Source organism: Ciconia boyciana, chromosome 6 (assembly GCF_034638445.1).
Source record: "Ciconia boyciana chromosome 6, ASM3463844v1, whole genome shotgun sequence".
In the NCBI taxonomy this organism is placed as follows: Eukaryota; Metazoa; Chordata; class Aves; order Ciconiiformes; family Ciconiidae; genus Ciconia; species Ciconia boyciana.
Window position 1 is genome coordinate 60898681 of NC_132939.1, and position 13251 is coordinate 60911931.

General features: G+C 40.1%; 1 protein-coding gene across 1 annotated transcript in view; it reads left to right on the forward strand.

The window, feature by feature from the left end:
* Positions 1–12239, forward strand: part of ASPG (asparaginase) — a 48105-nt gene extending 35866 nt beyond the window's left edge. Inside the window, exons 13-16 of the mRNA XM_072864901.1 lie at positions 3119–3205; positions 9651–9750; positions 10072–10130; positions 11826–12239. Coding sequence (XP_072721002.1) covers positions 3119–3205; positions 9651–9750; positions 10072–10125 — 241 coding nt within the window. The 3' untranslated portion in view covers positions 10126–10130; positions 11826–12239. The remainder of the gene's footprint in view (positions 1–3118; positions 3206–9650; positions 9751–10071; positions 10131–11825) is intronic.
* Positions 12240–13251: the final 1012 nt, after the last annotated feature.

Consider the following 13251-nt stretch of genomic DNA (forward strand, 5'->3'; position numbering starts at 1 on the left):
AGGAGACAATAGAAACACTTTTTGTCTATTTGTTTTTTCCTTCAGAGAGCTGATGAATGACAGTGGTAGTATCAAAAGACTAACCTAAGTAACATATGCAAAATAGCATTGTTTCTATAGCCTATGTCTGACCACGAGCCACAGTTTGGTAACAGAGCGCACTAAGAAGAGGGAGAGTCAGGGACACAGGTGACAATAGGTCCTCACGGTTTTGCTTATCAGATGGGGCTAGACTGGACAAGCAGCTGTGCACCCCAGGCTAACATGGTGACGTTGGCCTTCCCTCTACACCTTGACCTTTCATTGTCCAACAGTTGCTCTGCTCTTGGTTTTGGGCTGTCACCTTAGCATGGGAGTCGCTTTTGAACCGTTCCCAAGAAGTTCATGGCTCATGACATCAGCTGAACTTCAGATCAGCTAAACTGTGACCCTTGTGAGGCTTTTGTAAAGCCGCAGGAGAGCAGCACTTAAAGAAACAACTTCTAAAGACAAATACCTCTCATGTGCCTAAGACATAACAGTATCAGAAAATTCACAGCCAGCCTCTTGAAATATGAATAATGCTCTTGTGGTAGGTACAAGACAGCAGAAGTGGTACTCTGGATAGGGCTTCAGTTTCTGCAGAATGTAGATACCATTTGGGTGCAAGTAGGAACAAGCTGTAGTGTGACTTACCTCCCACATAGTTTTCACGTTGAGTGATGGGAATGTGAGAGGTGGTCCATTTGCTTTCTTGGACGGATCTGCTCTTCCTAGTCACAGTACTAAATTTAACACTTTTAAGTTGCGCATTACTATTTGTCCCTATCCTTCCTCTCCCTTACCCTTCACTTAACAAGCAGTGGTATACAACATGTCCTCTTCTTCCCACCATACCAGGAAACAGGATTTTGAATGATTCCCAGTCATTGGGACATTGTACTTCTATTTAGAAATGTTTTATTGTAAGCATTTATTGTAAACACTGTTGGTTTCAATGCTTAAAGATTTATTTTGTTTCGGACCACTTTTTTTCCTCATTTAAATTTGCTGTATTAAACGTGTGTGGTAAATGCCCCCAAATCTGCCTGTATCAAAGATTTATAGAGTCCCACTCAGAGTAGTAATGGCTGTGTGGCGTAGGTGGGACATGAAGTGCTTTCTGGAGGGAAGCTACCAGTGAAGAGTAAATAGTTACAACAGGGGAAAAGAAAAGCCTGGTTCTTTGCTGGAATCCAGGGATACAAACTTCATAGGGGAGCACGTGAAGGGAAGATACCACACAACATTACGTGCTTTGCTGCCTTTTATCTTTTAGAACTGTCCCATAGCATAGCTTTTATTTTAAAAAGCACTAGTTTCATGCTGTGATTTCGAGTAGAAGGTGGGAAATTAGGAATACTCCAGGGCAGTTGTTGGAGACTAAGCAGACACTCCCCATGTTCAGTTCTGTACCCAATGTGAGCTTGAGTGAACAAACATGTTCTACTTTAATCTATTTTAGGTCAAATTTCTTTTCAGCTAATTACTGTTCTGCTTAAGACGGAACTAAAAATTTTGTACATGTAGAATTCATTCTTCACCACAGATTGAAAAATAGGAAGCCGTGCCATTATTTGCTGGCTCAAGGAGATGCTTGTGGAAGACTAGCCATGTCGTAAGGGACCCACCTGAGAAAATATTTTAGATAACTGAACAAACTTGCAGCATGTTCTGTTCCAGCAATGCTTTGCCGTGAAACAAAGATAGATTTTTTTTGGGGGGGGCTGTCAGTTGAAACAAAGTACAATTTAAAGAAATCTGTCCAGTAGGTTAAATAACCTATGTTTGGAAAAGCAAAATGATTCCTATAGCATCTGTACAGTTCTTTGGTCAGTTTATAAATTAAGATCTTATATGAAACATATAAGTTTACATAGGCTTAATATCAATAACTGTAAAGTAACTTCTCATTCAAGATGTAGTTTCCTAAAAAGAAGCAGAGGGATTAGATAAGCAGTTTAGTCCAGTTCTAAAATGGAAAGGCCCATGGCTACCTCCAAGAAAATGCAAGGGATTAAGCAAAGCGTGTATGTGAGCTTATTTTTTATTTTTAATTAATACAGATTAATTTTTAGGTAATGGGTTGGGAAAGCCCATACATTTCCTATTACAATTATATGCCTAACTCTTTATTTTGAAGTGTTATGGTATAGCAACTTACTTAAAAGAAGAACTATGAAGCTATTCCTGATCTACTGGTGTCATCATGCTCTTTCTGGAGAAAAAAACTGTGTTTGGATTTGTGAACTAGATCATTTGTTTAGCGGACGAGTATGTTGTCACCTCCTTTTGGAACCTAGTTCTAAACTTTTCACTAGGTCACTTGTGAAAAACGTATTTTGCACATTTTTGATCTGTCATGTTATTTTCTACCCATGACAGTACCTTTAGAGACCGGCCTTTTCCATAGAATTTCTCAAGTGTCTGACTGAGGTATAGGAGTTGGCTGGTAGTGCTTAAATATCTATTTGTCCCTTTATCTCAGAGGAAAGGACAAGGAAGACCTCCTAAAGACTCCAGGTGGAAATAAATAATAAAAGTATTGGGAAGAGGGGATTAGGAAAAGGTGTGCTTTTATGGGAGATTTGTAAGAATACATACCACAATTTTGAAGCCTTAAAAACCTGAGTAGCTTCTACATTAGCCTGGAGATTCATTGCTTATGTGCAAGACATATGTTTTATTTAAGACTGGTATATATGGGCATTGTATTCTGTAAAATATAGGAATGATGCTATGAAATACATGTCCTCACTGTTTGTGTGTATTTCAATCACTAATATTTCAAGTGTTAAATTAAGCTAGAACTAAGGTAAAGAACATAAAAATTGTTTGAAGAGAAAGGGATGCATCTCTCTCATTTTCAGAGCTGAACTTAATGCTTCCATGAGCTTAGTATGTGAATGATTTTTTAATAGGGAGGGCAGATCTGTTTACTACATCTGTCGCCTTGGAGAAGATTCATTGGTTCTGTGATGGTGGCGAATATCATATAAGAACTTTCACTGACTGTTTGTGTATATAAGTAATGCTGGATTTAGGGAAAAACACCCTGCCGGTAAAGACACTCTCTGTTTTTTCTATTCCTTTCATAAAGGCACATAGAAGTGATTAATTTGTTACGAGAAACGGGAGCACACCTTTCAAGCAATGACTTGGAGAACATTGGAACAATACTCTGCAGGTAAATGTGATATGAGGTGAGGTGGCCCTAAAATTGGGATGGAGGGGGATGGTTTTTCAGAAGAGACTCTCAGAATGGAGAACAGTGTCTAGACAACTTCCAAGAAACAGTTGGGTCCCTGGCACACGATGTGGCTATTTCTGTGCTAGACTAATAATGAGGAAACAAGTGAAGTGATGAAATTAAGAATCAACTCTGTGTCGGAGCACCAGTAACTCAAGAGAGCTCCAAAGTAGGAAGTGTTGTGGGGATAAGTGAACTGGAGGCAAATATGCCCTGTTTTTTCTAAGCACTTTCACTGAGGAAGGGTGAGGAGGAAGCTGTGCAAGGTGTGATTTAATAGCATCTCTATTTGAGAATAAAGCTGCACATAGTGCATCATTTTTATTTTCCTAAAATCCAGTTTTCACTTATAGGGGAATGGCTTCTACTGTAACTAGCATATAACATCATTCTTAAAAATAACTAAATCAAATAGACAAATAGGTTTAACCCCAAAACTTTTGAACAACTGCTCACCTTCTCTATATTTAATTTGAAGACGATATAATTCTCTGTTAAAGCTGGTTTTCCATAGTTACTTTTAATATATAAGGTGGTTTAATGATATGGATATATATTATGAAAAGAAATAGATGCTTGATTTTATTTTTTCCAGTACTGGTTCTGAATTACAAATGACTCTGAAAATTGTAAGAAGGTTTCATTATTTCCTAAAATTAGTTACAGTTTTTACTTCATTTCTTCTCAAAACCAAACAAAAAACCCTTGAGTACTGGCTTTTCTATCAGGACTTGGCAGGAAACCATGAGATTTGTAGGAACCAGCCAGTGCTGTATATTGTCTACAAAACTATAAGGTCAAGGTAAAGCTTATGTGTGTTCTGTATAGAGACTGGACTCTGTCCTTTGAGTAATTCTGGAATCAAGAAATACTAGCTATAGTGTTTCCATTGCCATAACACTCTCAGAGGAGACTGGGTAATAAGACTTTTACCATGAAGTTAAAATATGCGCTTTCCAGGGCACTGCAAGTGATAGGACAGAACTAAACCCTTGGTTTGCATAGTTTCCATCTGCCAAGAAGGCAAGAGGAGTGGCTTAGGGAATGGTGTTCCTCTGCAAATAAATTGGCCCCTTACTTAGCCCTGGTGCCACGTGCAGAACCAGTTTGGCTAGCTGACCTGGGCGTAGTATGTCAAAAAAAAAAAAAAAAAAGATGAGAACAAGGGTCCTTTAAACAAAAAGTGGTTCTGATGCAGTTTGTTACAGCATTTTAAGGTGGATCGTACACCCTGCATCTGTATTGCACGATCTCCTGTTGTTCAAAGCTGGTATTTTGATAATAAACATTTAAGATATTTTGAACTTGCATTGATTGTAATAAGTTTAGTACAAAAACAATGTAAATCTTCCAAAGAGAGGGCGGGAGCGCATGTGTGCGCAGAGCCTGAACGGGGACTCGGCGCAGAGTGGCGTACTTGGGGTGAGAGGGAAAGAGGCTCTCCCACCTTGGTGCAGGTCAGGAGCCAGGGCCGTGGCGCTCTCCTGGCCGGCAGCTTGGAGTAGTGGCCATGGCCAGAGGCATGCCCACTGACAGACGTCACTGCACGGCATGCACCAGGAGCACAGCCAGCCTAAGGCAGTGGCCAGGCTTTGAGACAGTGCTGAAGTCTCTGTGAATGGTGGCTCTTCCATACACTGCTCCTGCAGAGCTGAAGGGCTGTCTTTCCTCTTGCTATTTTAGAGGGCCCGGCGTAGTCTTTTCCACCAAAGTGGACTTTTTCTACAGAGCATTATTCAGATGCCTAAAAGTTATTAAATCTGAGGTACTGGTGTTTGTCTTCCTGCCAAAATGTCTCAGATACTTCTTCTGGAGTATCCTCAGATGACCTGACACGCTCATTTTTCCAGCATGCTTGGGCTCACTTCTCTGTCTACCTCTCACCTCTTCCTTTTAAGCATTCTCTTTGCAGGCACCGACACCTTCATGGCAGTCAATGTGTTCACATGGTCAAGCTGCTTATAGAACAAGCTGTTTATAACATCTTCCCTCTGTCTAATTTGAATGATTTTCCTACATCTCTTCTATCTTGTAAAGTGCCCTAAGCTGCAATTTGTACCAGTCTGAATTTGTCACCAAGGCAGTATGTCAACTTCTTGGCGTTTAGAAGGACAAAGCTGCTTGATTTCTGATAAGCTCTGGGTTCCTGCACTTAGCTAACTTAACTTTGTTCTCTCATACATAGTTCTTGAACATATTTCTCTCATAGTTCTTGAATTAGAAGCTACAATCATGTTTCCTCCCTTGCTACTTACCTATCCTCGAACAAATTGGCTTTCATAAAAGACCATGAACAGTGATTTTTGTGTTCTAATATTGTCTCCTCAGCTTCCTTCTGTTTAGACTCATGATTTTAGAATAGAATAGAATAGCATAGTTCAGTTGGAAGATTTTGGAGATAAAATAAAAATAAATGCACTCCTTTGACATTGGTGATGTTTGAAAGGGAAAGGAGTACCAACCAGAACTGAGAGTTGGACAGTATCAGCAGGAACTCTTGTGTAGGAAGTGGAGATGCACATGCATGCAGCCAAGATGATCTAGTTATTAAATTTTTCATGGTTTCATTTGCTGGTTTCTTTTTTTAAGTGAGAGGTGTTAGTCTGATTTTTAGAATCGCTTTGTTGATGTTTGGTATCTGGTTCATGGCTTTGTTTTGAAATGAGAAAGAGGTCTCAATGTTAGTAATCTGTTAAAAATGTCAGAATCTCTTCTCATATTGCAGTAATATTGTCATCTGTCTGCAAAACCAAACCATGACGAGATAAATTGGGAAACTCAGACTTATTCTGAAGGCTTGGCAAGTTCTGGAGTTGCTTTGTGTTTGTTTTTTAAAGGAAAAAAGTCTGTGTATAATTGAGATACTTTGTACAAAGTCTGTACTTCACAAAATTAAATAGGGGCAGGAAGCCAAGCCAGCTTTCTCTTTCATATTCTTAGATTCCATAAAATGATATGATATAATATACAAGGATGCAGCTTTCAAAATCAGCAACTGTCAGAGTAAGATGCCTCTTCGATTTAACATAAACTTGGGGGGTAAGGCTGGGGGAGGAAGGATAAATATGCCTCTGCAGGAATTAGGACCAAACTTCTAATGCCTGCTATCTTTCAAAGAAGTCTGTCTCAACTGAGAGAGATGTGGAGATACTAGCTAAGAGCAGCACTCCCACATGTGTTCAGGATAGAACAAACCATGCCTTGTGCTGGACTTTTAACTTCCTTTTTGAGGATTTTCATTAAAAAATAAAAAGAAGAAAAAAAAATTTTTCTCTTCTGTTAGGGTGATGATAGTCCTGAAAAGAAGAAACTCTTTCCTGATCGCTTTATATAGACACTGAAAAAGGAGAATCACTGAAAAAGCAGAGCTTTGTGTCCCTGGGAAAGGTCCCTCCTAGTACCTGAGGAGGCAGGAGGGAACCCCAAGGTGTCATTTCACTGTACTCATTATTTCCCAGATCTAGACCTGCATTGGCCCTTGTCCTCCTAAATCCTCCGAGACCTCAGCAGCTTTGCTCCTGGTACCTTGACAGTAACAGAGCACCCCTTAAACAGCAGCTCCTGTAACTGAGTTTGCTTGATGCTAGTATGACAGGAGGCACAAAATCAGAGACTGTAATTGCATTAGCACTATCCTTGCTATCTTAGCTCTGTCATCATCATGGCTACCTTAGCCGTGCTGAAACTGTGAAATGGGTACATAATCATTTTTTCTAAATGCAAGAGTATTGATTGGCAGCATACCTGGGATTATCTGCTGTAAAAGGTATTAGTCAGAGTTTATTAAAATGTGGTAAGTAGTTCTTTATCAACAAAGCAGGTTTTAAACATCCTGATAAGTGTATATTGAAGTTATTTTTATTCCATTTCATGATATAAAAATGATGGACTTGCTGCGTAGAGGATGTTGGAATTGCTGGCATACATATCTTTGAAAAAAATATAGCTCAAAGGTCCCTATAGTGTATGTTGAGAAGTCCTATGTATGTATTTGACTAAATGAAGTACACTTACAGTCTGTAAAGGAAATACAGATGCGTTTGGCTTGACTGCAGAGATCTGGAATTGGAGAAAATGTTTTGTGGTGTTCTTGATTATAATAATTTTAGGGAATAGTATGTATCTTCTATTTAGAGGGGTATCTAAATTTTCTCACAAGCTACATCACTTTTTGTTCTCTGGGTCACAGTCCCCATAGAATACATTTCTCACTTGATCAGTAAATGGCTGCTGCAAAATTGAAGATACTTCTGTGTATTTGGATTGCTCTAATGTCATGGAAGGAGACCACTTCACAGTCTTGACCTCCGGCAGTGTGAGTTAAGTTGCTCTTTCTGAACAGGTGCTATTAGGCAGTTAATTTTCAAGTAAGTGCAGTAGACCTTGTTTGTTGCTTACAGTGATGCTAGCTGAATTACCCTGGGTATGTAGGTTGGTAATATTTCTAAATGTGCTAGTCTTTGCCCAAAGCGGTTTCCGCTTTGCACATGGCTGAACAATGAGATTCTGTTTGGCAAATAGAGTGCTTTCCTGTCCAGTGTTGGAGATGCTTGTAACTCTCGCTAGGTAGGCTTTATGTTTGTTTGTTTGTTCCTTAATTCTGGGACCTTCCAGTGTCAACAGCAAGAGACTTGTCTTTGTAAAAAAAGATAATTCTTGTCTTCCAGAAGTGGCTGCTAAGCAATTTCTTCTCTGCTTTACTAATGCTTACACATTTTCTTTATGAATGCTTACTTTTTCCTGCAGTTTCTTTAAGGACTTCTCACTGAGCTTCCCGTTAGACCTCCTTTGCCTTCCTCTGTTTCCTTATTGCTTCTGAGGGGCCTTTTTTTGTGATGGCAGTTTTCATTAATGATTTATTGGTCCTTTTCTTCATGATGTCAGACTGAAGCACCGTTAAATCTCATAGCACCCCACTACCACTTCCCTGTCCCCCAAAGGACCCAGGTGTAGCTCTTCTGCCCTGCCTCAGGGTTGGTAGGGTCACATGGAGGAATACGGACAGAGACGGTTTGCTTTCCCTTTTCCTGCCTAACCTCTGGGACTGCTGCAAACAAAAGCCTCTCTCTGACTTTCTCCTCAGACTGCTGCAGTTAGAGGCTTCCACTCCCCTGAAAACATTTTTTCAGGTACTTGAAGAGTTTTATTCAACAACAGAAGTGATTTCAGCCTAGCAGAGAAGTGAATGTTGCAGCCTTGCTTTCAGGGTTTCTTCCATAAGCTTACCTGACTGTCTGCCCTTTCCATCTTCCAGCCACCTCCACTCTCCACCAGGTCTGCCTGGCTTGGTTGTCATACCCAGGAGCCCATCAACGACCTCCATCCCTGCTGCCAGCAATATGCCATTCCCCCACAGCGAGCACTGTTTAAGGCAGCAAACTCTGAACTTAATAAGTTTGGGGAGGTTTCCCCCTCTCTTAATGGGATTCAACCTCACTTGATGACTATCGGTGTGGTTCTGCTGAAACAATCTGCAAGCACGTGGCAAGCTCAGGTCTGAAGCCCTACAGATGTTGGTATCTTGAGAAAACTGAAGGTAGTCCTCCCAGCCTTGCTGTCAGTTCAGCCTGTCCACAGGCTTGGTACAGATGGTCATGCTTTTACATCTGTACAGGCTGTTCACCCTTCTTTTACCAAAATAAAAGTTAAAAATGAACCTTAAGTATTATGGATGAGACTACCAGCAGATGTGTGAAGAAACAATCTGGTGTACATTCCTCTGAAAACTTTAACTCACTTATTTGTATATGATTCATTTTGATCCTTTCTATTGCTTTTTAAAGAGGTCATCTTTAAAAAGCGCTTTTTTTTGCTTGCTGCCCATTTAAATCTTACATATTATCTTATACAACTTAAAAAAAATGTAGCTGTGTGCTGTCCAAATGATATCACATAAATATGCTGTCATGACTTCTGATAGCAAACATAGTTATGCAAACTCGTGAAGGGGGTTTCTTAATGGTTTTAAATAAGGCACGCTGATTGCTAGTGCATCTGCTTGTGCTGTCCCTCAGCTGCACCTTGATTTAGCCATTGCCCTCCCCCCAACTCATTTCATGAGATAAATATTGTGTTGTGAAATATGAAACTGCATGACTTTTTTTCCCCTTCGGTCATAGTCACACCCACTATGTGAAACTAGCCTGTTGTAAGTACTTATACACAGCCCTATTAATTTAAGGAACTGATTCATCAAGCTGTGTTGCTTGCTCAGCTATTCAAAGCTGTTGTAATAGTGTTCCTTTACTTACCTCTCTACCCTGGCAGCCATGTTGAGCTTGTTCTGGTTCAGCATTTGCCTGCTGAGTTAATTGTCAGGACCCGGGAGCACACTGAAATGGACTGAAAAATTTAGAACCAATATTAATTATTCTTTTTCCAGCCTTACCGCTAAAGGCGATGTGGATGGGCTGTATGCCTGGTACCTAGCTGGTGCAGACCTGGAGCAAACTGGTTATGATGGCAGGAATCCCCTACAAGTAGTAAGTGTGCATACGGCCGTACATGTATGGCATGCTAGCTGTGTAAGTAATAACGCACGCTGTTGGATAATATTAGTTTGGGAAAAGTAAATGCTGCTTTGGGGACTATAAACCGGATTAGAGTTTGTTACAAAGTCAAGTCTGGTGCTGTTCCGAAGTAATAAATGGTTGGAGCCAGAATTTTCTCATCTATGTCAGAGGAATTAAAATTTAAATTGGATTTTAATTATTTTGTGGTAACATATTCTTACTTCCCACAAGTAAGTATTTGCATGTCCTGGTGCACAGGATGGCAGGATTTATTCATGTTTCTACTTACAGGCAGAGGCTACAGGGCATAAGGAGGTTCTTGACTTCTTTAGACAAAAGCAGTAAAGAAGGTAAGATCTCATTTTCAAGTGCTAGATTTCTGAAATGTACAGATCAGCACATACACGTATGAAGGGGGACTTTGTATTTAAGCCCTAGTTCACCCTAGGGCACCTGGGTTCAGCTGCCGTCCCTGCCTTAGTTTCTGATACGACTCTGAGTACTTTAATCCTTCTTTGTAGAGTGGGGCTAATGTTTACTCCTCTTTCTGCCTGAGCCTGGAAGTGCTTTTTTTATGGTGCGTTCCACAGTGTGGTTCTGAACTTGGTTGGGAGTCTGAATGCTACCAAAATAAAACCACTGAGGGCAGCAATGTCTTGTTCCGTTGGCCCGTTGCAATCAATTGCTCCTCTGTCTTGTCTGCATTAGAGAGGAAATGCCTTTTATCGGGCACTTTGCCAGGCCTGGTTTTCAGGGGGCTGTGCCCACAGCACGGGAGCATACCCTTCTCCAGTAGAGCTGCAAGGCGATCACAGCCGTTCGGCTGCACAGCCTCCCACTCAGGAGGTGTTACTGTGGTACCTACAGCATTTCCACGTGTGCCCTCCCTCTAGCTTTTAATGGAGCACCTTATACCAGCCCATCTTCTAGTGTAACATAGTCAACCACCACAGGAAATGTGGGGCAGATTCTTAATAGACAGGAGTTCGTTGTACTACACACAGTTGTCTATGACTGCAGAAGGCTCCCTTTCAGCAGAGAGCTCTGCTGAGGGCTTGCTCCGTCTCCAGGCACAGGACAGGGCAGTGCCATGGCCTCTCTCTTGCTCAGACGTTAGATGTAGCTGCCTGGTTGTCTCTGACACGGACTCCCAGCATGAATCTCTTCCGTGCTGCTAACATACGAGGTGTGTTTCCTTAGCTGTGTGCATGTGAGAGGGATGTGAGCCTCGTGTTCAAAGCATCGCATCTGACAAGTCTCTCTATAGGAAACTTGTCTGGGCGTTTGACCTTCTCCAATGCTGTGCTGTACCTGGAGACATATAAAACACTTGCCTTTCATTTCTCAGAACTCCTTTCTGATGCAGTATGTTGCTGATTTAGATATCTCTTCTCCAATATGTTGGCAAGTCTAATACCAATTTAAATATTGGGAGGAGATGCTCTCTTTTAATAAAATTAACACAAAATTTAGTTAAAGGTTTTGCTGCATCCATGGCTACCTTGCCACTTGTGTGTCCCATTTGGTCAATGTGAGTGAATTCATGTGTGTACAAGTGGGGAACTGCAACTGGAACAATAGCTTTTTTTCATCACTGTGTACTCGTCTAAATGAACATAGGACAGAATCAGGCATTTTTTGCTTTCCTGGAAAGTTTTGGGGGTTTCTTTGGTTTTAGTTAATATAGAAGGATTAGATAAAATCACAGTCTCGAGCATTTAAATGGAAGTTCTCCAGTGTCCAGGATGAAGACGCTAAAAATACCTTCAGAATGTGGATTATATTGCAAAGGGATTTCCATTTTCAGTGAAATATGTCTGCAAAAGTCACTTTTCTTTTGTAAGTGGGGACTGAATGTGTTAGATCCTCAACTCCTACGTGGATCATCTCTTAATTCCTTTGGACTGAGCCACCAGTAGTGTAGGCAGTCTGACGGAAGTCTTCAGTACCGCATGAGAACTTGCTTGGCAGGCTACAAGGTTATCTCTTCTTGGGAAGGTTTTGGATACTGCCTAGTTCTAAACATCCATTTTCTCTTTCTCCAGAGGCTGTAGAAGATGGTCGCTCCTCTTCAGAAATACCAGCTTTGAACATTAATGGTGTTCAGCGGTTATGGGAGGAAAAGAGGAAAGGACAAATGGTAGCTGCACTTGGAGCATACAGGAAAGCTAGAGATTAGAAATATTCTTTATTTAGGATCACATTAAGTTCTTACTGATTTTCTAAAAATTATTTACTGCTTTATCTTTTAATAACTTTTTTTGAAAAGAAGTTTTTATAAACAAGTGAGGCTGGGATGTATTGCCTTTACTGTACAAGTTCTGTTTTTAAAGAGACCATTTGAATCTTCTTATGTTAAATCAGTGAGGACAGTATTGCAGGCATAGCAAACAGAAATGCTTTGGTGAATTCTTACCAAGAAAAAACAGTGAATTGTGCATTTTGGGTTTCAGCTAATAAAATCTCTGAGGAACAATATTGGTTTCACTTTGTCTGTTTATTGCAATGGCTTGTATCACTTCAGCTGCAATTACAGCAATTGTGAGTGTCAGTGCAAACAATTGAATCAGTCATGGGCATCTGCCTGCAGTTGTGTACTAATCTTCACAAATGTGTCACTATAAAACCTCACTTAAAATGAGTAGGAGGCAGATGCCATAAAGCATGTTTGTGGGACTGTCTAAGTGAATTGATTGTTTTGTTTCTAATAGCATCTTTCCCACATCCTGACCGGAATATAATCAAGATTGCTACACGCTGGACACATAATACTTTGGACTGTAAATGTGATCTCAGTAATTAACAGACCCCAAGTTTAAAGTCCCAACACTTTCAAACTAAAGAAAAAAAGCAAGATATATCTTTTCAGCTGTGTCTGCCCTAGAATATGTAAACGAAAAGAATACTTCAGGCAAATGCATATATTGGAGATGGCAACTTTTCATTTCACCTACAGCTTCTGCAATAATCTATGTGGATTTCTATCTGCTTCATCTGAAGGGAATCTTTGAAGTGCAGATATTTTTTTCCTTTTCCTCTTTATACTCTTCAGCCTTCCCACAACTATTCTTATCATGGAGAAAAGCTGCATGGACTACTTGCTGAGCCTGCTAGTATTAAAAGATTCCCAAGGTACATTGCATATCAGATCCCTCTAAAACAAGGTAACTGTGCCTGTAGTCTGAGGAAACACTGTATATGCTCCAGTTAAAAACAAAACAAAAACATAAAAATGCACAATTTTTTAATGTGAAGAGTAGTGCACCTCTTCACTATGGTCACAAAAATTAGCACTATGCTGTCTCATTATTAAATAATTGATATTATATAGCAATAAACATGCTTTAGATTGAATAAAATTAACACGGAATTAAGTAAATGAGATCTAACATAAAAAATCAGGCTTCAAATTCATGACATTTATGGTGTCTTATTTGTAAATACATAAAGGCAATGTATGTAACAAAGTAA